The 26,409-nt window shown below is 32.4% G+C and overlaps 1 protein-coding gene across 4 annotated transcripts; it reads left to right on the forward strand.

Moving 5' to 3' along the window:
- Positions 1–15,686: 15,686 nt before the first annotated feature.
- On the forward strand, positions 15,687–22,542 carry LOC136216504 (RNA polymerase I termination factor-like). Of its 4 annotated transcripts, none has more exons than XM_066003029.1 (6): positions 15,694–15,903; positions 16,635–17,639; positions 18,077–18,209; positions 18,941–19,058; positions 19,438–19,546; positions 20,912–22,542. In XM_066003029.1, the coding sequence occupies exon 2, from the start codon at positions 16,637–16,639 to the stop codon at positions 17,636–17,638; it is 1,002 nt and encodes a 333-aa protein (XP_065859101.1). In that variant the 5' UTR covers positions 15,694–15,903; positions 16,635–16,636; the 3' UTR covers position 17,639; positions 18,077–18,209; positions 18,941–19,058; positions 19,438–19,546; positions 20,912–22,542. The 4 variants fall into 4 exon arrangements, with proteins under 4 accessions (XP_065859103.1, XP_065859101.1, XP_065859102.1 ...); XM_066003030.1 differs by having other exon boundaries at positions 18,973–19,058; positions 19,438–19,561; XM_066003028.1 differs by having other exon boundaries at positions 18,973–19,058.
- The last annotated feature ends 3,867 nt before the right edge of the window (positions 22,543–26,409 follow it).

Consider the following 26,409-nt stretch of genomic DNA (forward strand, 5'->3'; position numbering starts at 1 on the left):
CTAGTTTTCCGAGTTAATGCTTGCGAAGTCGGTTAACGGTTTTTGCTTCATAACCAAACGTCGTGTCGTTTTCTGATCTGCTACACTTCTTTGTACGGACTGATAGCTGGACTAATACACCGTGGTCGAGTAAAAACAAAAAAAAATTGTCTAATACATCACCAGCTCTCTAAATTTGTTCGTAAAAATAGATTGATTTCTGAACAGTAATGTTTACATGAATCCTAATGACCATGTGAATTTGGTCATTCATTGTTAGATGTAGGCTGATTAAAATGTTAATGTGGAGATTCAAAACATCTTAAAGCTTAGATTTAATCAGTCTACATCTAACGGTGAATGACCAAATTCATGTGGTCATTAGGGTCCATGTGAACACTACTGTACTTCTGAATTTTGTTAGTATTTTACTAGTTTTTTAAATTTGTTTATTTCGTATCACCAACTCCCTAAATTTGTACATAAAAATAGATTGATTCCCTAAACTTTGCAAGTGCCTCATCAGCTCCCTAAACTTACTATATTCTGTAACAACTAAATATTAAAACTATAATACTAACTCTCGATCCTCGCACATTCGATCTCTTAAACCTGCAACACTAACTCTTATAATAGATGAAGATGTATTTTTAGAATTTAGGTTTAATAAGTTTTTGTATTTAATTATTACGGAGTAAACAAGTTTAGAGAGCTGGTGAGACACTTGCAAAGTTCAGATAGATAATCTAGTTTTATCGACAAGGTTAATGAAATGATGATACAGAATAAGTACGTTTAGGGAGCTATTGAGATACTAACAAACTTCAGAGAGTCAATCTACTTTTTTGGACAAGTGCAGGAAGCTGGTGATGTATTAGGCCAAAAACAATTGTTGTCTATACTTTTAAAGCTAAAATCAACCTTGTGATTTGTTCGATTTGTAAAACTAGTCATTGTGTTTAAAAATTTGAAAATAAGGATATATGCTTTTTTGCAGTTTACAAACTCGATCATTCTTTCAAAAATCGTTTTCGTAACTATTTACCTCAAATGAAATGATTTGGAGCAATTAGAAAGAGCGACTTTTCAAATTATACAAAATACATGGTCTAACTTTTCAAATTAACTAAATCACAAGTACTTTTTGATCGAGAAATTGACCCGCATATCTTTTAATTGCAAAATTCATAAAATATAGACTCTTATTTACAAATTTTTAAACCACGAGTATTATTTTTGCAAATCATTTAAACCACAAACTTTATTTTTATATTTTTTCCAACTTTAAAAATCACTTGTTTACTCCAAAATTATTTGAACTTGACCTAGTGACCCACTAAAATCTATGTGACAAGTAATGAGAGATTTTGGATGAGATGCTTATATTTTTTGTTATTTTTGTTTCAAAAAAAAAAAAAAAGATGCTTATATTTTAAGCACGTTGAATGGGACATTATATTATTGTAAACAAATTTAGAAGGCAAATAACAACTTAAGTAAGTTAAAACGTTAAGCACTTATTTAGTTTAAGCACGTTTGATAACTGTTGTTTATCCACCACTTGAATTAGTTAACTATAAGTGCTGAAAAAATAAGTATTGGATTTTAAGTGCTGAATATTATAAGTGCTAAAAATATTGAATGATTTAATTTTTATAAAAATATTAGTTGATAATGTTTAACTTAAAATGTTAAGTTAAATATTTTGATTTATCAAAATAAGTGGTTTTTAACTTAATTAACTAATTTAAGTGGTGAAGAAACAACTGTTATCAAATACACTTAAATTAAATAAGTGCTTAATATTTTAATTTAAGCAATTGAGTGGTTTATCAAACAAGGCCTAAGTTAAAAATCACTTATTTTGATAAGTCAAAATATTTAACTTAACATTTTAAGTTAAATATTATCAACTAATATTTTTATTCGACCAAATCTTCTAGATTGTATTCGAATTTTCCGGCCTCAAGAAAAAACTTTACTAGTAAATAAGGGAAAAGGTTGCTCTATTCTGGTGTATCGACCCGAGATTTTACCACTGCATGGTCGAATCCTATTATTATTAATATTAGCTGCTGGCCGCACTAAATACATCATTATCCCAAGACATTATATACCTATTTCTATCGGTTGAAGGGCCAAAGCAAGGCCCCGTTATGTCTTTGAGTGCCGGGAGATTGGGAAGAATGAGAAATAAAAGTTACATCTTTGAATACTTTCAGCACTTAAAATTCAGTATTTATTTTTTCAGCACTTAATTTTCAGTTTTATCAAACAACACCTTATTTTTTTTAGTACTTAATTTTTAGTTTTATCAAACGTCACTTACTACGCCCTAACCAAAAAAAAAAGTTTGGATATTCATAAATGTAACCATTTAAACTCATTATTTATAACTTTAAACTCTTCATTTTTTAAATATTATAACACAAAACATTTACATTTATTATATGACCTATATATACATAAGTTTATATAGTCTCTCTTGCATGTAATTCATATATACAAGTGGATATACAAAAAAAAAATACACTTACTTTCTCTTCATAATCTTTCTTATTTCATAACACATTACCAACGCGAATTTGCTTCACGATATTACTAATGTAGATCATTTAAATATTGCATGGTATTAATTGATGCACCTACGAAATGATTATATGTGTGTTTATTATCAACTCATAACTTGGTGTTTGCAAGATTGCTTTCTCAAATATTTTGTTTAAGAGCACAATTTTCATATTGTACAATCAAGTCAATCTGCTTTCATATTGCTGGTGAATTTATGTCTTAAGTTTTTAATAATTATTGCATATCAATTATTAGAATATTAATTGAAAGGCATGCACATGTTCGTACACAAAATGCTAATTATTTAATTTTGTATTTATCTTTCTTTTTGGGCTCCGTACTTTTGGGGATTTATTTCGTTTATTTCACTTTATATATCCTTTAAACCAAAAATGTGGCATGCTAAAAACTCTGCTAATAATGGATGCTTTAAACCTAAAATGCTACTTGACACATAATAATATGCATGCACTTTCACATAAACTTAAAAGAATTCAATAACTCACGAGACATCATGTTAGGGTGGAGAGTAGGAAGATGAGGTTCATCAGGCGTTTTGGATGTGCTTGATATTTCGTTATGGGGAGATATTGACCTTCTCCAAGCGTAACTTATTTTCCAAACCCACACAGGTTTTCTGCAAGGAATCTATATAATATTTTTCGACCTAGTCCGGATGGCGACTCCATTCCTGATGTCAGAACTGCCAAGATGATCGAAAGTTCCAATTGAGCCTAAACTCAAACAATGTTGTATGCATCACGATGGACCTCTCAAAAGCAAGAGGCATGCCCCATCAGTAGTAGTGGATATGGATTTCTGCAAATTTTTTTGTTTCGAGTAGTAGTTGGATTTTCTCGACCTCGAGCTTCTCTTTGTCAACTTTCATATGTTCCTTTTTGGATTCTAATTGATTTTTTCCTTTACTAGCTTGTCAAAAGCTTCGACAACTCTAATGGATTTAATCTTTAAGGTCTCCTCGAGGTTCTCAACCTCAACCTCCTTCGTCTCACTTTGAAACTTCACCATCTCCATCCAAAGAAAAGTTTCCAGACCTCCCAAATAGTGAAATTACTACTAGAATGGCTGCTGGTCGTATCGAGATTATGGAATCTCAGTCGCGACCTAGGGAGTAAAAAGTTGCTCCAAACGAACTTATCTTTGGTGCATGCTTTAGCGTGTCACGCCGAGATGTGGGAATCTCGGTCGCAACACGAGCTTTGATTCCCGATCTTCGATGCTTCCCGTTTCCTCGTATCGGTCTTCTGAATTATTCGTACTTTTAGCTCGTAACTTTGATTTTTATCTCGTTTTTGCTCCGTTTTAGCTCCTATTTGGATTTAACCAAATAATTAAGTACCTTGCATCAAAGAAACATATATAATTAGCACGATTTCACGACAAAACTGACGTAATTATTAATGATATTTTAGGTATATTTTGGGCTTATCACGGACAATATCTACATGGTATTGGACTAAAGTGTTACAATTAGTATTAGAGCCAGCTCTTCACGTACGATGTGTGGTTCGGGGACGAACCAGGCGGAAACTGATAGGCCTATAACGATCCGGTCCGGAGTGGGTGGCGCCGAGGTAGAAGGCATGAGCAAGGAGCGGCCCTAAGGGATGGCGATGGGGGTAGGAATGAACTGAATCCCACATCGGAAATGGAGATGGAGTGATTGTGGCTTATTAGTAAGATGTGAATCCAATACATGCAGACGCGTTTTAAAACCGTGAGGCCCAAGGTGTTGGATTTGGGCCAAAGCAGACAATATCTACGTGGTATTGGATTAGAATGTTACAGATTAAATGGCATAAAAAATTCTTTATAATTGTGAAAATAGTATAAGACGAAAAATTGTTGAATATATAAAAAATATGATTAGATGATAAATTATTTGAAAATTTATTAATGAGATAAATTAGACTATTATTAAGAGAGGTGACCTTTCCTTGATAATATCCTAATAGGTTGAAGTTTATTTAAATAAGTATAATTAATTTGACAAGTGTTAGGCATATATAATTATTTAAATCAATAATGACTTTTCTGTAACTTTTCGCGCCTCTACTTACTTTTGAAAACTGTTTCTCAATCATTTGAAAACTCTTCGCGCCATTTATTCACTTACCAAATTTTCAGGGTTTTGCATGTCTACAGTGGTGCGCAAGCAAATATATATATATATATATATATATATATATATATTGGGCTCCAGCGCGTTAAAATACCCTCGTTTTGATGCATTGGTTAAGTGCCCAACAGAAAATTAAAACTTTTAATGATAAAAACATAATAAAAATGAATTTAAAAGTGTTATGAAAATAAATAGTCTATTTAAATTAATTAATAATAACACAATTCTATAATTATAAAAAATAAAGTTCAAATAAATAAAGAAATTTAAACACTAAGGCCATGTTTGTTTGGAGGAAAATATTCTGCAGGAAAATATTTTTCCAATTTTCCAGTGTTTGTTTGGGCAGGAAAATAAGTAAAAGGAAAATAAGCGGTAAGCAAGGGCGGATCCAACCCAGAGCCCGGGGGGGGGGGGGGAGGGGGGGGGGGAGGGGGCGAAGTCCCCTCGGCCATCGGCTCCGCCCTTGAGTGTCGTTATTTTTGTCCCGTGTAGCCCCCCAAATATTAGTATATATTTAACCTATATAGTATTATCTCAAAAGTTTAAAGTAGTTGAATTGGTTAAAAGCCTTGTTTTTAGATAGGGGTGTTAATATGGGTTTGCGGGTTGTAAACGTATCGTGTCGACTTATTCAGGTGACCCATTTATCCTAATCCTGACCCAACTCATTTAATAAATGGGTCGACTCGGTATGATTCGTTTAAGAAGTGGGTTGAACGTGTCAACCTGGCTAACCCATTTAATTTTGCAACTACATACTAAAAAAATATTCAACTAAACAAAATGAAAAAGAAAATAAGAACATGCATAATTGCATATGAAAAAATAAAATCCAATAAAACTAACAAGATAAATTCAACAAGACAACATCAAAAGTTTAAAATCCAAAACTTACAAACAAAATAAAAAATTTCAATTCCAAATAACAAATAAACTAAAACTACAACATTCAATTCAACTTAAACAACAACAGAATTAGTATCTTGTTCATTAGTCTTTGATTCAATGCATTCCAACTGAATCATCAATTTCTTTCAACCCATCCTGAACTATTAAATTTAGAATGTGAGCATAGCATCTCATATGAAAAAAATCTTCACGGTTTAATAGACCACCCTTGCTAATCAATAATTTTTTCAACAAGTCCACATATGTATCATTTAAACTTGCATTATCCAAAGTGAGTGAAAAAATTTTACCATCAATTTTCCAATCACACAAGAAATTGTGAATTTTTTCACACAGAGCTACACCATTATGTGGAAGAGGCAAATAACAAAAGTTTAAAATTCTCTTTTGGATATTCCAATCTTTATCAATAAAATGCCCGGTCAAACAGATATATCCATCTGTTATAATAGAAGACCAACAATCAGAAGTTAGACATATCCTACTAGAAGTTGACTCAACAAAAGACTTACTTGTGGCTAGAGACTGAAGTGTTCACCGGATGTCAATGAAGAGAGGCAGGCAGTACAAATTGTTAGGGAAAGAAAGTTGAAAACCTAACGTGTTCTGTAATTTACTAATTTGTATATATATATATATATATATATATATATTAGGGTTAAAAATTAAAATTACTTTAATATCCATAAAACTTTTTTATATTTACATGATATATGGGTTAGATGGGTTATATAGATCGGGTTATATGGGTTCGCGGGTTGGGTTGACACGACCGATAGACTCATCTAAATTATACGGGTTACAACGAATTCGCGAGTCAATCCGTGACCCGATCCATATATTTTACGGGTTAGGCGTGTCGACCCATTTATGACCCAAACTCATTTATCTCAACCCTAATTCGTTTAATTTCCGTGTTACGCAAATCGTGTTGTCGTGTCGTGACCCATATTGACAGCCCTATTTTTAGATGAGAGGTCATGGGTTCAAACCATATCAAACTGATCTTTTGTTTTTATATGAAGTTATTTTTATTATATCTCTTTTTTTTAAGAATTTATTATGTCTTTTCTATAAAAAAAATCAATTTCTTATTTTGAGATTCAATTTAACTTAATTTCTAAATTAAATTTTATGAAAATTATAAAAAAATTATAGCTAAAAATAAAAAAAGTGTGAAAATATTACAATTTTTAGCTAACATACCAAAACCATAAAGTTTAAGTGTGCTAAAAGCTTAAAAAAGAATTCCACCCCTAACAGACTGGACTTCGAAAAATTACTCCCAATAATCGGACTAAAATAAGCCACCCGGACGTCGATTCCTAGATCCGCCACTGGTGGTAAGTCAATGGAAAATGAATAAAGAAATAAGGGAAAATATTTTACCCTTTTGAAAAGGGTAAAACATTTTCCCCAAGACATACATGTTCAGAGAAAAATGGGGAAAACGTTGAAGAATGTAAAAATACGAAACACGAAAAACATGAATAACGTGAAAATGTTACAAAACATTAGAATATGAAAAAAAACCGCAAGAAAACATGAAAAAGTGAACAAATGCGAAAAACACAAAAACGCAAAAAAAAAACACTTGAAAAAGCACAAAACGTCAACAATGCGAAAAAGTGACAAAACACGAAATATACAAAAACGTGAAAAATACAAAAAAACACAAAAACGTGAAAAATACGAAAAACACGAAAACGCGAAAAATGCTAAAACAAAAAAACGTGACAATACGCGAAAAACATGAAAAATGCAAACAAAACACGAAAACGTGAAAAAACGAAAAACATGAAAAAAACGTGAATAACACGAAAAAGTAACAAAATGTGAAAAATAAAAAAAAATAAAAAAAGAAAGCATGGAAAACGGAAAACCCAAAAAGCTAAACGTGAAAACGCGAAAAAATGAAGAAAAAATGAAAAAAAAACACAATAACGTTAATAAAAAATGCAAAAAATGTGAAAAAAACGTTTTTCATGTTTTTAACATTAATTTTTTTTCACATTTTTCGTGTTTTTCCACTTTTTTTTCCTAAGAAATTTGTATTCCATTCTTTGCTATCCTATTCATTTGGAATAGCAATTCAATTCTATTCCATTCCGCGAACCAAACGACACTTTACAGTTTGTATGTTTTTGGTGCTTAATTTGTGCTTAATACATGTGAATCTATTTTTTGTGTTTTATATATACAATTGAAAATAAAAAAATACAGAAAATCTATATTTAGTGGTTGGAAAATATTTTCCAGTGTTGTAGCCAAACACAGGAAAATATTTTATTTTCCTGCACAATATTTTCCATGCATAAAATTTTCCAAAACATAATATTTTCCCCCAAACAAACGGGGTCTAATAATAACACAATTCCATAATTATAAAAAATAAAGTTCAAATAAATAAAGAAATTTAAACATGAGATTAGTAAGAATTGAACCCAAGACTACTTGAATTGGAACATATATTAATCATCTCATCTACTCTAAGATAAGGAGAATTACAAAACTAACACTTTTCAATAGGTAGTTTACATTTCTAGCTCCTTTTAAAAAACTAACCAAAACTAACACATTTCAACAAGTAACTTCCAAGTTTACTCTCATCTTCTTCCTTAACATAACTGTATGTCTTTGTCTTTCCCCTTCTCTCTCTTTTTCGCGCTCTCTCTCTAAAGAACAGAACAATCTACAGAACGACTACAAATACTACAACAATCAATCCAACCCACAGTTCATACAATAAAATTTCTACAATCATATAAGTTTTTCATTGGTTTTTAGTTTCATTGAAAAGATTTAAAGCTTAGTCCATTCATCGTTAAGATCTAGCAGTACAACCCAATGTATATTGTTTCTCTTTATTTTTTATGTTCTTACTGATCGTGCGAACCTAAAAAACAGTGGCATTGTTGTCTGAAAATACATTTTGGTTGGAATATCAGTTTCAGACATTTTTTCCCAACAGTGTCGATATCTGTCGATATCTGACAGATATCGACACTGTAAATATCTGTAGATATCTACAATATTTGTCGATATCGACAAATATCTATAATATCTACAAATATCTATAAATATCTACAGATATCTATAAATATCTACAAATATCTACAAATATCTACAGATATCGACACTGTCGGGGAAAAATCTGAAACTGATATTCCAACCAAAATGCATTTTCAGATAACAATGCCACTGTTTTTGGGGTTCGCACAACCAAGAAAAACATGAAAAAGGAAGAGAAACAATATATATTGGGACGAGATTGCTGGAAAAAGGGTCGCCTTCTTCCTCCTCTTTCGTTCGCCGTTCGCCTTCTTCTCCACCTCTTCCTATCGCCGCCATTCGCTTCTCCTTCTTTCTCCTCGCCGTTCGCTTCTCCTCCTCTTTCTATCACCGCATTTCGCTTCTCCACCTCTTTGAGTGTGCCGCCGGCGCTTCTCGTTCTACATCCTCTTCCTATCGCAACGCTTGATATGTTAGAGAGATGAAGTTCTGTTTAGGAATAATGAGAGCAAACTTAGAAGGCATGCACATGTTCGTACACAAAATGCTAATTATTTAATTTTGTATTTATCTTTCTTTTTGGGCTCCGTACTTTTGGGGATTTATTTCGTTTATTTCACTTTATATATCCATTAAACCAAAAATGTGGCATGCTAAAAACTCTGCTAATAATGGATTCTTTAAACCTAAAATGCTACTTGACACATAATAATATGCATGCACTTTCACATAAATTTAAAAGAATTCAATAACACACGAGACATCATGTTAGGGTGGAGAGTAGGAAGATGAGGTTCATCAGGCGTTTTGGAGGTGCTTGATATTTCGTTATGGGGAGATATTGACCTTCTCCAAGCGTAACTTATTTTCCCAACCCACACAGGTTTTCTGCAAGGAATCTATATAATATTTTTCGACCTAGTCCGGATGGCGACTCCATTCCTGATGTCAGAACTGCCAAGATGATCGAAAGTTCCAATTGAGCCTAAACTCAAACAATGTTGTATGCATCACGATGGACCTCTCAAAAGCAAGAGGCATGCCCCATCAGTAGTAGTGGATATGGATTTCTGCAATTTTTTTGTTTCGAGTAGTAGTTGGATTTTCTCTACCTCGAGCTTCTCTTTGTCAACTTTCATATGTTCCTTTTTGGATTCTAATTGATTTTTTCCTTTACTAGCTTGTCAAAAGCTTCGACAACTCTAATGGATTTAATCTTTAAGGTCTCCTCGAGGTTCTCAACCTCAACCTCCTTCGTCTCACTTTGAAACTTCACCATCTCCATCCAAAGAAAAGTTTCCAGGCCTCCCAAATAGTGAAATTACTAATAGAATGGATGTTGGTCGTATCGAGATTATGGAATCTCAGTCGCGACCTAGGGAGTAAAAAGTTGCTCCAAACGAACTTGTCTTTGGTGCATGCTTTAGCGTGTCGCGCCGAGATGTGGGAATCTCGGTCGCAACACGAGCTTTGATTCCCGATCTTCGATGCTTCCTGTCTCCTCGTATCGGTCTTCTGAATTACTCGTACTTTTAGCTCGTAACTCTGATTTTTATCTCGTTTTTGCTCCGTTTTAGCTCCTATTTGGATTTAACCAAATAATTAAGTACCTTGCATCAAAGAAACATATATAATTAGCACGATTTCACGACAAAACTGACGTAATTATTAATGATATTTTAGGTATATTTTGGGCTTATCACGGACAATATCTACATGGTATTGGACTAAGGTGTTACAATTGGTATTAGAGCCAGCTCTCCACGTACGATGTGTGGTTCGGGGACGAACCAGGCGGAAACTGGTAGGCCTGTAACGATCCGGTCCGGAGTGGGTGGCGCCGAGATAGAAGGCATGAGCAAGGAGCGGCCCTAAGGGATGGCGATGTGGGTAGGAATGAACTGAATCCCACATCGGAAATGGAGGTGGAGTGATTGTGGCTTATTAGTAAGATGTGAATCCAATACATGCAGACGCGTTTTAAATCCGTGAGGCCCAAGGTGTTGGATTTGGGCCAAAGCAGACAATATCTACGTGGTATTGGATTAGGATGTTACAGATTAAATGGCATAAAAAAATTCTTTATAATTGTGAAAATAGTATAAGATGAAAAATTGTTGAATATATAAAAAATATGATTAGATGATAAATTATTTGAAAATTTATTAAGTGAGATAAATTAGCCTATTATTAAGAGAGGTGACCTTTCCTTGATAATATCCTAATAGGTTGAAGTTTATTTAAATAAGTATAATTAATTTGACAAGTGTTAGGCATATATAATTATTTAAACCAATAATGACTTTTCTGTAACTTTTCGCGCCTCTACTTACTTTTGAAAACTGTTTCTCAATCATCTGAAAACTCTTCGCGCCATTTATTCCCTTACCAAATTTTCAGGGTTTTGCATGTCTACAGTGGTGCGCAAGTAAATATATATATTTTGGGCTCCAGTGCGTTAAAATACCGTCGTTTTGATGCATTGGTTAAGTGCCCAGTATAAAATTAAAACTTTTAATGATAAAAACATAATAAAAATGAATTTAAAAGTGTTATGAAAATAAATAGTCTATTTAAATTAATTAATAATAACACAATTCTATAATTATAAAAAATAAAGTTCAAATAAATAAAGAAATTTAAACACTAATAATAACACAATTCTATAATTATAAAAAATAAAGTTAAAATAAATAAAGAAATTTAAACACTAAGGTCCTGTTTGTTTGGGGGAAAATATTCTACAGGAAAATATTTTTTCAATTTTCCAGTGTTTGTTTGGGCAAGAAAATAAGTAAAAGGAAAATAAGTGGTAAGCAAGGGCGGATCCAGCCCAGAGCCCGGGGGGGCGAAGTCCCCTCGGCCATCGGCTCCGCCCTTGAGTGTCGTTATTTTTGTCCCGTGTAGCCCCCCAAATATTAGTATATATTTAACCTATATAGTATTATCTCAAAAGTTTAAAGTAGTTGAATTGGTTAAAAGCCTTGTTTTTAGATGAGAGGTCATGGGTTCAAACCATATCAAATTGATCTTTTGTTTTTATATGAAGTTATTTTTATTATATCTCTTTTTTTTTAAAATTTATTATGTCTTTTAAAACAAATCAATTTCTTATTTTGAGATTCAATTTAACTTAATTTCTAAATTAAATTTTATGAAAATTATAAAAAAATTATAGCTAAAAATAAAAAAAAAGTGTGAAAATATTACAATTTTTAGCTAACATACCAAAACCATAAAGTTTAAGTGTGCTAAAAGCTTAAAAAAGAATTCCACCCCTAACAGACTGGACTTCGAAAAATTACTCCTAATAATCGGACTAAAATCAGCCACCCGGACGTCGATTCCTGGATCCGCCACTGGTGGTAAGTCAATGGAAAATGAATAAAGAAATAAGGGAAAATGTTTTACCCTTGACATACATGTTCAGAGAAAAATGGGGAAAACGTTGAAAAATGTAAAAATACGAAACACGAAAAACATGAATAACGTGAAAATGTTACAAAACATTAGAATATGAAAAAAAACCGCAAGAAAACATGAAAAAGTGAACAAATGCGAAAAACACAAAAACGCAAAAAAAAAACACTTTGAAAAAGCACAAAATATCAACAATGCGAAAAAGTGACAAAACACGAAATATACAAAAACGTGAAAAATACAAAAAACACGAAAACGTGAAAAATACGAAAAACACGAAAACGCGAAAAATGCTAAAACAAAAAAATGTGACAATACGCGAAAAACATGAATAATGCAAACAAAACATGAAAACGTGAAAAAACGAAAAACATGAAAAAAACGTGAATAACACGAAAAAGTAACAAAATGTGAAAAATAAAAAAAAATAAAAAAGAAAGCATGGAAAACGGAAAACCCAAAAAGCTAAACGTGAAAACGCGAAAAAATGAAGAAAAAATGCAAAAAATGTGAAAAAAACGTTTTTCATGTTTTTAACATTAATTTTTTTCACATTTTTCGTGTTATTCCACTTTTTTTTCCTAAGAAATTTGTATTTCATTCTTTGCTATCCTATTCCTTTGGAATAGCAATTCAATTCCATTCCATTCCGCGAACCAAACGACACTTTACAGTTTGTGTGTTTTTGGTGCTTAATTTGTGCTTAATACATGTGAATCTATTTTTTGTGTTTTATATATACAATTGAAAATAAAAAAATACAGAAAATCTATATTTAGTGGTTGGAAAATATTTTCCAGTGTTATAGCCAAACACAGGAAAATATTTTATTTTCCTGCACAATATTTTCCATGCATAAAATTTTCCAAAACATAATATTTTTCCCCAAACAAACGGGGTCTAATAATAACACAATTCCATAATTATAAAAAATAAAGTTCAAATAAATAAAGAAATTTAAACATGAGATTAGTAAGAATTGAACCCAAGACTACTTGAATTGGAACATATATTAATCATCTCATCTACTCTAAGATAAGGAGAATTACAAAACTAACACTTTTCAATGAGTAGTTTACATTTCTAGCTCCTTTTAAAAAACTAACCAAAACTAACACATTTCAACAAGTAACTTCCAAGTTTACTCTCATCTTCTTCCTTAACATAAATGTGTGTCTTTGTCTTTCCCCTTCTCTCTCTTTTTCACGCTCTCTCTCTAAAGAACAGAACAATCTACAGAACGACTACAAATACTACAACAATTAATCCAACCCACGGTTCATACAATAAAATTTCTACAATCATATAAGTTTTTCATTGGTTTTTAGTTTCATTGAAAAGATTTAAAGCTTAGTCCATTCATCGTTAAGATCTAGCAGTACAACCCAATGTATATTGTTTCTCTTTATTTTTTATGTTCTTACTGATCGTGCGAACCTAAAAAACAGTGGCATTGTTGTCTGAAAATACATTTTGGTTGGAATATCAGTTTCAGACATTTTTTCCCGACAGTGTCGATATCTGTCGATATCTGACAGATATCGACACCGTAAATATCTGTAGATATCTACAATATTTGTCGATATCGACAAATATCTACAATATCTACAAATATCTATAAATATCTACAGATATCTATAAATATCTACAAATATCGACAAATATCTACAGATATCGACACTGTCGGGGAAAAATCTGAAACTGATATTCCAACCAAAATGCATTTTCAGATAACAATGTCACTGTTTTTGGGGTTCGCACAACCAGGAAAAACATGAAAAAGGAAGAGAAACAATATATATTGGGACGAGATTGCTGGAAAAAGGGTCGCCTTCTTCCTCCTCTTCCGTTCGCCGTTCGCCTTCTTCTCCACCTCTTCCTATCGCCGCCATTCGCTTCTCCTTCTTTCTCCTCGCCGTTCGCTTCTCCTCCTCTTTCCATCGCCGCCTTTCGCTTCTCCACCTCTTTGAGTGTGCCGCCGGCGCTTCTCGTTCTACATCCTCTTCCTATCGCAACGCTTGATATGTTAGAGAGATGAAGTTCTGTTTAGGAATAATGAGGGCAAACTTGGAAGTTACTTGTTGAAATGTGTTAGTTTTTTAAAAGGGGCTAGAAATGTAAACTACATCCTTGAAAAGTGTTAGTTTTGTAATTCTCCCCTCTAAGATATTGAATCAATCCTGCGGAATGTGTCTCTAAACTAATATTAGGGGGACTACAAAGGGATAGAACAACCAATACTCAAAAGTGGAGTTGGTGGCCGCGGGGCTCAGGCCCTGCCGGGCCCTAAGCTGGCTCTGCCCATGCATGTCCGGCAAATTTGATATTCCCTTCGAATCCTTTTTCATTTTTCTAACTGGTAAGTTCGGTGTTGAGTTCTTTCATTTTTGTGTTATGCTTTCTAACTTTTTTTTTATATAATACAAGAATTCTAGGGTTCTGTTTATGTTTCGCTTCAGCTTTTATTGTATTTAGCATCGTGTTTTTATAATTTTCTCTTGTGATCTCTCTAATATTTTATTTCAGCGTTGTACTTCATCGTTTTTGTGGATCCGATTGGTGAGCTCTCTTAATTTGACCGAGTAGGATTCTGCATCTTTTTGGTTCATGCATAACATTGAAGGTATATACTAGAACTAGAACAGAATCCATCTCCCGCTGGCATTGGTAAGTATACTGATCACACAAACCGATAATCTGAATTGAAAACCGGTAATACGAACCGAAAATTCAATTAACCGAACCGATGATTTTTCTTTAGGGTTTAAAAAATAATTTGGTTTCGGTTTTGATTTGGAATGCTCAAAACCCGTGGTTTACAGTTAACCGAACCGTTTAATATATATATATATAATTTAATATACATATAATATTAAACAATTATACTATTACCATTATACTATTATACTATAGTATACAAAAATAAATATACAAAATAAGTTATATTATACTATTATTATTCAAACCAAAACCTATCTTTTTATCTTTACTTTTAGGCATAAAGCCCATCTCGACCCTTAAACTATAGAGCTGAATTCAATTAACTCCCTATTCTCTTTAAATCATAAAAAAGGTCCCTATACTATTGTTAGGTAGTTAATCAGCCCCTTTCTCTTAATTGTTGTTAACTGCTCTCCCTTCTTCTACCTTGAACCCATAATTTGTTTGATAAAATTAGCGAGTTATTAGGAGATGCAAATATGATGCCGCCGATGTTGCTGAGTATTTGATGCCGAAGACATTTTTGGGAATCCTATTGCAGCTCTTGAAAAGGTAAAAGAGGCTGCTTGGAGAGTCTGATTTCAGTTCGTGATTCCTGCGATATTTTTCGTTCACATGTTTTACATTTTGCCGTCTGAAATGGTTTCTAATAAAATTGGATATAGAATTATGCACTGCTAATTAGTTATCCTCCTTTTTACTACATTACAATTATCCTCCATATGCAAGGCATAGAAAATGTTCGACAAAATGCCACAAAAAACTTCAAATCAAAGTCTCCCGTTGTCGGCAGGCAAGAAGCGGAGAAGAAAGGAGGTCAGTTGGCAGTTAAGAAGAAGGAGTTGATTAGCCACTTAAAAAGAGTATAGGGACCTTTTTGATGATGTGAAGAGAATGAGGGTCTAATTGAATTTAGCTCTATAGTTCAGGGGCCCTAGTGAGCTTTTTGCCTTACTTTTAAGAAACCCTAAAACATAGGAACAAAACAAGTCGCAGCAGCCGCAGTCGTTCCTACACCGTCTCTTCAGCAGCATCGCCGGCGCCGAACGCAGCAGCTTCCAATCTCGCCCCGCCAAACGTAGCAGCTTCCGATCTTTGATTAACCGCCGAACGAACATTTCCTCTTCTCGCATCGCATCGCCGAGGTAAGATGTTTATGGCTTTTCTTCTCTAACTCATTGTTGATGACATTCTGATCTGTCCTGCTGTTTATATACACCTTGCGATTGTAATTGATTAATTCATTGATTAACTCCAGTATGCTGTTAGCCTTTGTTTTCTGGCATTTTATTACAACTATTTTCACTGTAATCGTTGTTGGAATGAATCAAAGCACTATTTCCTTGCCTTTGGTGTGGCCACCAATCTTAGCTTTGTCCTTTCCTTGTTATGGGGTTTTAGGAATTACTGTATAATATTAATTCCTCTTCTTTAATCTCTTTTATCTAATGAATATGAAATTTCTGCCTCTGATGTTGACAAACACAACATTAATGGGACATTTATATGAAGAGAAAGCTTCTTACTTTCCCACATGAATACATGGTTTTGATTTTCAGAATGTGTTAAACAACAATTGGATTCATTTATATTTATATAAACCTTGCTATTGTAATTGATTAATTCATTGATTAAATGATGTTTTTTCATAACTAATAATGATTCATTAGTTAAAATAATATTTAATTTGGTGCACTTGTTTTGATGCTGAGAAGGTATCATTTCATGTGGAAACATTTCAATTTGAAAGAAATATGATTTGGAAAGCATGTTACTGATAATCATATGAATACGCTTCTTTTGGTTTGACAAAACAGCTTATAATCATTGACTAACCAATAAACCTTTATTCATTTGGGTAAAATTTATGGTTAAGGCATGGATTCAACTGAAAATATTCTGGAGAATGTCGAGCTTTCACGGGAGAAGAGGAAGCAAAAGCATGAACATATTGTTGATGCAAATTGTAGCAACAAAGTATCGAAGAAGAAGAAGAAGAAGAAGAAGGTTGAGCCAGTGGAATTGGTGCGAGGGAAGCGATTCTCACGTGAGGAAGATGAGACGGTTAAAGAGGCTGTTTTGAGCTACATCGATAAGCATGAATTAGGTGAAGAAGGGTTAAATATGGTTTTGAAGTGTAAGAAGTACCCCCAGGTTAGAAATTGTTGGAAGGAAATAGGGGCAGTTTTACCTTGGAGGCCTTGCGAGAGTGTGTATTATCGAGCCCATATCTTGTTTGAGAGGGATGAAAATCGTAAGTGGACGGAAGAAGAGTGCGATCTAGTGCTGAAGTTTTATGAAAAATACGGGCCTGATTGGAGAACTTTGGGTGACGCACTTGGCAAGCATAGATTTCATGTCAAGGATGCATGGAGGAGACTAAATGTGGCGAATAAGAAGAGAGGAAAGTGGTCCCAAGATGAATACCAGTCTTTGTTTGATCTAGTGAACATGGATCTGCGTATGAAAGCTTTTGAGGAAAGGAAGTCTAAACATGGAATGTTGCGAGACAATATTTGTTGGACAGCCATTAGCAAGCAGATGGGGACTAGAGCTAATCCAGTATGCTGCATGAAATGGTATGACAGTTTAACATCTCCTTTGGTGGCTGAAGGTAAATGGGCTGATGTGGATGACTATCGCCTTTTGATTGCACTTGATGATGTGGATGCATGCTGCATGGAAAATGTTGACTGGGACAGTCTCTTGGAACATAGACCTGGTGATGTATGTCGAAGGAGATGGAACCAAATGGTCAAGCATCTTGGTGAGCAACAGAACGGATCATTTGCAGAGCATGTTGAAGTCTTGATGAAACGGTATTGCCCGGATGTGCTTGAAGCCAGGGAGGCCTACTATAGCAAACCTATAGTAGACTGAGGTTAGATTCATTAACTGTCTTTTGAGACATTCTAACCTGCACTTGTTGATATTATTGTGCATGTTGTAGTGTTTTGAATCTAGATCAATTACTGGTGTGCTTAGATAAAATGTTAATCACAACATTTGGGGATGTTTTCTAGTGGTTTTTCACAATCTTGATACTACAAAATTACTTGCACAAACCATTAGACTGATACTTTACGACGAGTCTCGTCTACTTTTGAGACTTGTTGACTTGAACAATAGCTGCAACAACCTGCTGCTATTTGTGATGTATGAGTTTTTAGACTTTTGGCTTCTAATGGTTTGTCGATGTTGAAAAATGGTGGAAAAAGGTCAAGAGGAGAGGAACATGGAAGTAACAGTTTGTTTTCTGCTAATTGGACTCGTATGATTAGAGTGGTCCTGATACAACTGTTTTGATCATGGGTGCAGGATCAATTTGACTCGTTAACCTATTAGCTGCTTGTGCGTTTGGTGCTCCTAGAGTTGTCATTGCTGATGTTAATGTTCCCCGTGATGAGATTCTGCAAGTCTCCAGGAATATTGAATTGAGAAGCAAGTTTAGGCAAGATTTGAACTTTTTAGAGTTATTTAGGTTACGTGAATATGTATTTTTTATTTTAGAAATGTATGTAAAAAACTAAACCTCCTTTATGAACAAAAATTTAGATTTTCACATTTTTATCATTTTATCAGATTTTTAATAATAGTTTCAAACATTAAATAAAATCTGATAAACAAAAGAACACTAACCGCCTCTACAGTAGGAGAAAGCGTCTTTAAAAAGGTTCATGGTTCTGCTTATTTTTCATATTAGTGATGTCAATGCCTCTACAGTAAGAGAAAGCGTCGTTAAAAAGGTTGATGGTTCTGCTTTTAGCTCAGGTGTCCGATTGGGGCGGATTTTTTTTTTTTTTTTTTGAAATCAGGTAAAAGCCGGTAAAAGTTGTTGACCAAACAGTGGTCCGATCTCCTGCTCGGACAACTCCAAGTGGTTTTCTTCTCAGAGAACCCAAAGTCCAACTTGTCAGATTCTTCTCTTCCGTTCTAAATTCGGTTTCTTCTATGATTTGTTTTCTTATTTCTTTTTATTTCTATTCTATTTTTTTTCCATTAGTTATGTTTCCATCTTCCAATTTCACAGTTTACCAGAATGCTTGTTTTAGAATGCTCGTTTCTGTTGCTTCGAATGAAGTTTCAATTCACAACTTGCAAGTTGTAAAAGCAATTGGTGTCATAAATTTGAAAGTTCCATCAGTTTCTATCAATTTGAATGTGCTCTGTGTTTTTTTACAGTTATGCTGCTAAATATGGATTGAACATTGCAGGAGGAGAAACACCTAGCATCAACGGCCAAACAGAATGAAAATGGCCGGCGGGTTTGCGAAAGGGCTTATATTTTTGCACAAAGATTGTGAGTCTTCTTTCTTCTTCTCCTTATTATTTTGTTAATAATTGGACAATTTGTAATTTTTGAACAGTATATATTGCTTATAGGTAACTAAATTAGTAATAAGTTAAATCCTCTTCAGGTTCAAGTCCGTCTGAGTTTTTATCAAAATATTAACGTTGCTATCATTGATACATACCCTTGTTATTTGTTAATCTCTAAAACATGCCCTTAAATTGTACAATTAACTCAATTAGCTTTATGAAATCATATAAAAGTATGACAACACTATTTTGGAATATTATGCCCTGCAATTGGATGTGCTTGACACGAATGTCATATATGTATACGTACTCTGTGCTTTTGTAAAGTTAAGCTCCTAAATATGGATTCAACATTGCAGGAGAAGAAACACCTAGCATCAAAGTGGCCAAACAGAATGAAAATAGCCTAAGGCGTTGCAAAAGGACTCCCATATTTTGTGCACAGATTGTTTGTCTGAGGGAGAACGGGTAAGTTTTGAATAGGTTAGTATTGAATGAAGATTTTACAGTGCTTGTAGGTAACTAGTTCGTAATAAGTTATATCCTCTTCAGGTTCAAGTCTGTCTGAGTTTTTCATGCCCTTATTATTTGTTAAGACAGGCCCTTCAATTGTACAATTTGATAGGTTAGTTTTATGAAATCATATAGAAACATTACGAGATAGTATAATGTAGAAACATTGTAGCATGTTAGTTAGGACTAGAGTAACGTGAATATCATTAATAGTGAAGATGATGCATTTGTTAGATCTAACTCCACTTCTAAACCTGAATTTAATTATGTTTAAGATCTAAATCCACTTCTAAACCTGAATTTAATTAAATGGAGAAGATAGGATTTGTCTAGTGAGAAAGGAAGGTCTTTTGTTGTTTATTTCGAGTTGAAAAAGAAGGCATTAACAGCAATGGTTTGGCCATTTATATAAGAGGCTGCTGGTGTTTTCCTGCTCGTCCCATGGGATTTTGAAAGATGTTTTCAAGTACCATGTTTCTGAACAAGAGAAAACCTTGAGTTTGAGGTTTCCTGCATGTTCTGTTTCTGCTGCCATAACAAGTATTTTAGATGTCAAGGCAGTGGTAGCTATCATATCTTTTAGACTAATTAATTTACGGGTAAAGTTCAAATAAAACTCCTGTGGTTTCACTAATTTTCAGATAAAGGACTGTGGTTTACTTTTTGTCAAAATGAGGACTGAGGTTTTCAAATTTAGCAAAATAAGGACTTTTTCGATTGATACTATTAAAATCACCCTTGATGACTTCAAAAATGACATATTTTAAAAAGTACTAATATTCTAAGCAACTTTAATTCTTCAACTTTTTTATTTCGAGATTATTTAGATGATATTTGGTAAAGAGAGAGAAAGTTAATGTTTAGAGACAGAAAGTTCCAAAAAAGATGATTTTCTAAAATCGAAAATGTAGTTCCATAGAAAATATAGCATTAAACAACTTTAATTTTTGAAAATTTTCATTTTCAGGTATTTAAAGATAGTTTTAATAACATTATTAAAAGTGTGAAACCTCAATCCTTGTTTTGACAAAAAGTAAACCATAGTCCTTTATCTGAAAATTAGTGAAACCATAGGAGTTTTTTTTTTTTTTAAACAAAAACCACAGGAGTTTTATTTGAACTTTACCCTTAATTTATTAGTCCCTATATTTTGACAAAACACACTGTTTTAGTCCATGTGTTTTAAAAAACACACGGTAAGGTCTCTAATCTTTTTCTCGGTAAACTGTTTAGTCCTTCCGTTTGTTTGTTAGATTTTTTTACCGTTTATGAATTCGGAAATGACTAAATTACCCTTTACTATTTACTTTCAAATTTCAGAAGAGGAAATCCAATTTAGAAGGAGTTATTTGTATGGAGAACAAGAAAAAGAACACAAGCCAATGCTTACGAATTTGAACGATCAAGAAGTAAATCAAGAAGAAGAACACTCAAAGTTGATTTCAGATGTAGTAGAGTCTAAAGGAAAGGAAAATAAAGAAAAAGAAAGAACGCAGAGATGAGAAACAATGAAGATAATGGTCTTATATATATGATTTTGTAGTAAAGGGTAGTTAAGGCATTACATTTTTATTTTAAATAGATTTTGACTCAAATTCAAATTGACTGAGTCTCTAACGGCAGAGACTAAACAGTTCACCGAGTAAAACGTTAGGGACTAAACAGTTCATTGAGAAAAATATTAGGAATCTTACCATGTGTTTTTAAAAATATAGAAACTAAACAATGTGTTTTGTCAAAATATAGGAATTAATAAATTAATTACTCTATCTTTTATATACAATTTTTCTAATGAGTCCAGGTGCAATTTTTAACATTATTTTTTTTACTAACACTTCCATAAAGTGTCCCAATGGGCTCAATTAAAAACAAGCCCAAAATATATATAATTGACATTGTGTTATCCTCCAGGTTTGGGAGTTTACTTTTTACGGCTGTTAATATCCACAATTTCATACTTCTCTTTCTCGTCTTATTCTCTCTCCTAGTTTGGAAACTCATTCTCGTCGTCTCTGAGTTCTCCTACCGGTCACCGGAAATTCTCTCTAAATCTCACTTCATCTTTATCGTTTGATTATTTGGAGATCTTTGTCGGCGTTATAGTTTTGTGGTTTGAAACTATGGATTCTTTAGGTTATTCACGGTGCTTCTTCATCATAGTTATTAAAGGTGCAAGGGGTCTTGGAGCCTTGACGCAAGGCAAAACTTAAGGCGCACGTCCGAGCGACTCGAGGCGCATAAAACAAAAATCATAAATTCATAATACTAGTCACAAATAGTCAAATACCAACAATAAAACCATAAAATGCATGAGTTAAATTCTAGTTAACTACTAAGGTATAATGTCTGTTGCGATATGTGTAGCAAAAACTTTCGATCTTTGTCTGTCTCTGTTTTTCTTTTATTTTCTTAACTTAAAAAAACCCTAAATTACCCTAAACCTAAAACACCCTCAAAACCCTAAAATACCCTTAACCTTAAAATACCCTAAGGTAGCCAAGGCGCGCCTTTAATAACTAGGTTCTTCATGGAACCTAGATCAATGTAAGTCTGAATCTCTCTCTATATATTTTTTTTCTTTTTCAATTGTTGTTTCGATTTGATTTGTTTTCTCCTTCTACTATAGTAGATGGATTTCCCTATTTCCTAACATTGACTGATTACCCTTTTCTTTGTGTTTAAGTTCTAGATCTGTTAATCATTGACGTTTCTTTTTCCTGCCAGGGATTTAGAATCTGCTTTTTCTTTGCATTTGTTTGGTATTATTGTTTTGGCTATTCTATATTTATAATTAGAGTGTTTTCAATGGGTTCATTTGTCATATGGAAGAAGTTTTCCTAGTAGAGTGGGATCCTCGTCATGAAACATTGCTAGGGTTTAGAGTTGATGATTCAGGTTGGATGTTTGGAACCTAAATAGGTAATTTTATGGTTACTCTGTTTTTCTTATTATTACTTTTATGATAGAATTTAGGCCTAATACACAAATAACCCCCTGAACTTGTCCAAATGTTGCAACTGCCCCTTCCAACTTTCAATTGTAACAACTTACCCCTCAAACTTGTCCAATTGTAACAACTTACCCCTTAAACTTGTCCAATTGTAAAACACAACCTCAAATTGCTGACATGGACTGCAATTGAAGAAACACGTGAAATACAAAATCTGCAACGCTCGTGGAGCATGATAATCAGATTTTTGGCGTGATACGAATCCGAGAAAACTTTTTTACGGTTGCTTCAAATACGGGGTAAAAAAATTCACAATTTGGGGTTATGTTTTACAATTGAACAAGTTTAAGGGGTAAGTTGTTACAATTGAAAGTTAAGGGGGTAGTTGCAACATTTGGACAAATTTAGGGGTTATTTGTGTATTAGGCCTAGAATTTACTATAGAGTACTGGTTTTTTTTAGTTTGTTAGGTAATGATCCAATCCAGCTTAGAATAAGCTATAAGCATGTTTATAATTACATTGTTTTCAATGGGTCTCATTTGCTTTTAATACACAGAATTGAGCTGTAGTTTTTAGATCAGATATTTCTCTAGATAATTATTTAAAGGGTAATTAATTTATTAGTCTCTATATTTTGACAAAACACACTGTTTAGTCCATGTCTTTTCATAAACACGAGGTAAGGTCCCTAACTTTTTTCTCGGTGAACTGTTTAGTCATTCCGTCTGTTTGTTAGATTTTTTTACCGTTTATGAATTCGGAAATGATTAAATTACCCTTTACTATTTATCAGTCAAAAGCAATTCACGCCTTATGTCTTTCTATCACAACTCGCGCTCACAAAAAAATGGAGAAAGGATTGAATCCCTAACCCATAATCGAATTACTCATGCTCACTCTTCCTATTTGAATTGAATGTAGAAATCGACTCAAATCTCTCTCGCTTACTCTTCCTGTTCGAATTGAAGGTGGAAATCCTCTTATTCTCAATGGTGAGTTTAAAAGAAAGGAAAAGAAGAATGTAGAGATGAGATACAATGAAGATAACTTATATATTTGATTTTGTGGTAAAGGGTAGTTAAGGCATTACATTTTTATTTTAAATAGATTTTGACTCAAATTCAAATTGACTAACATAATCTCCATGAGAGTCTAACGGCAGAGACTAAACAGTTCACTGAGAAAAACGTTAGGGACTAAACAATTTATCGAGAAAAAGGTTACAGACTAAACAGTTCATCGAGAAAAAGGTTAGGAATTTTACGATGTATTTTTGAAAATATAGAAATTAAACAGTGTGTTTTGTTAAAATATAAGGACTAGTAAATTAATTACCCTAACAAAAAATAATAATTTACATGCACTACTACTAGGACACGCCTAGGGATCCTCTAGAGTTAAAAAGCCTCTAGAGTTGGTGGAGTTGTAATCATCTCAACCATTAATTGCAAAATTAATGGATGAGATTTAATTGATATAGAGGCTTTTTAACTCTAGAGAATCCCTACACCTAGGACACATAGTGTCCTAATGCATGATGTATTTTATGCATTGAATTCATAATGAATTTAACACAAAGACTTAAAAAAAGTAAAAAATTTAGTTTGATAAAATTGTTTTTGAACAACTTTTATTCCTTCAAAGCTTGATTTAATCTATTTTACTGACTAGAGACTTCATCGCTACAAAAGTTTAAATATCTAATTAAAATCTAGAAAAGGTATTATTCCAATCTCATAATATAAATATCAATTTGATTACAAAAGAATGGATAAGGTGCGAAAATATCCGTGACGTATAAAAGGATACAATTTTACTCCTAATGTTGGCAGTTAAGAGCAATTTTACATCTAATATTGACAAGTTTAGTTAATTTCAGATATTATTATAAAACACGTGTTCTTTATTCCTTATTCTACATCAATTGCATATCAGTTTGTTCTAAAAAAATCATATTTTTATGATTTAATAATAAAATTGGAGATTAATATTTATAAATTTGATGAAATATTTGAATTTTTTTTTTCGAACTCGTACAAAAAGTAGTATTTTTTTTACGTCTAATCATGTGATTTTTACTAATGAGTAATAAAATGATGTACACATAAAGTTTAGATTACAAGATTCATGACCGAGAAGACAGTTTGATGAATTATTTCTTAAATTTACCAAATTTGTCAATATTAGAGGTAAAATTACTCTTAACTACCAACATTAATGTTAAAATTATATCATTTTAGTCGTTAAATATAAAATTGCTCCTGATTATAAACGTTATGAGTACTTTTACATATTATCCCATAAAAAAACTTATAGTTAAGGATTTGATGTCCAAATATTAGATATTTACATATTTAATCAGTGTAATTTGATCATATTTATTATTTGTTTAGAGAAAAAATTTTGAAATTCGTTTTTAAATACCAACATGCTTCTGCTCCAAATCATTCCAGCGGTATCATTAATTAACTATAAAAAAAATTTAGAAGGCTCTGCTTGAAAAATATGGAGCAGAATATGTTGATATTTAAGAAACGAATTTCAAAAACTTTTTCTAAACAATAAATTTCATCAAATTACACCAATTAAAAAGTCAAATATCTAATATTTAATATCATTTTTTTATAATCAAAATGATATTTATACTTTGAGAATAGAATATACCTCTTATAAATTCCAATCATGTATTTAACTTCTCTAATAGTGAAACCTCAGTTCACCAAGTTGGTTAGATCAGACCTTGATAAAATTTCCTGCGTAAAATTCGTTGAAAAACAAATATATCAAACTAATTTTGGTTCATTAAGCCCTTGATCTTTTATTTGAATACATTAAGCCCTTGATTTTTTTATTTTGGTTCTTATTAAGCCATTGATAACCAAAAAAAGTAAATTTGAACATAAAATTCGGTTAACAGACTGTTATTCATTATACTTACATTCGAAAATTGTATTTTTACACTGTTTAAAAGCAGTTGGATGTATTAATCTCGATATAAGAAAACTTTAAAACCTTAATTCAAACTGTACATTTTTTTTTAATAATTTCAAATACATATGAAGTTAATAACTTATTTTTAACAGAATTACATATTTACAACTTACTAATTTGGTCATTAAGGGCTTAATGAGACCAAAAATAAAAAATGAGGGGCTTAATATATTCAAATAAAACATCAAGGGCTTAATGAACTAAAAAATTAAAGATCAGGGGCCTAATGATGCTTTTTGCCTACGATTTTTAGTTTCTACACACAAAACTCACAATAATGGATATATAGCATGAGTATCCTAGTGCATGTAACTTTTTTTTTAATATCATAATAAAAATAAAAATTATAAAAATTATAATAATATATAAAAAATATATTATTATTATTATTATAAATATATATATAATAATAAAGGTTAATTGATATATTATTATTATTATTATAAATATTTTTCGTTACAAACGCAACTCTTTGGTTTGTAAAATTTTCATTTTTTTATTGACCCTTGTCAAATTTTGCCGATAACAACATCAAAATGAAATTTTCAAGAGTTAAATGATATTTTAAACAACTTTAATTCTTCAATTTTTTAAGCTTTAGGTCATTTAAGTATTGTTTTTATGAAAGATAAAAATTAATGTTTAGAGAGAGAAAACTCCAAAAATGATGATTTTTAAAAATTAAAAATGTGGTTCTATAGCAAATATGATACTAAACAACTTTAATTCTTGAATTTTTTATTTTGAGGTCGTTATCGGCCAAATTTGGAAAAGTCAATAAAAAAAATATTTTTTTTTTGCAAACTACAAGGTTTCGTTTGTAACGGAAAATATTACAGATACCCATCTATAAATCTGTGAAACCACATGACATC

This window comes from Euphorbia lathyris, chromosome 2, assembly GCF_963576675.1.
Source record: "Euphorbia lathyris chromosome 2, ddEupLath1.1, whole genome shotgun sequence".
NCBI lineage: Eukaryota > Viridiplantae > Streptophyta > Magnoliopsida > Malpighiales > Euphorbiaceae > Euphorbia > Euphorbia lathyris.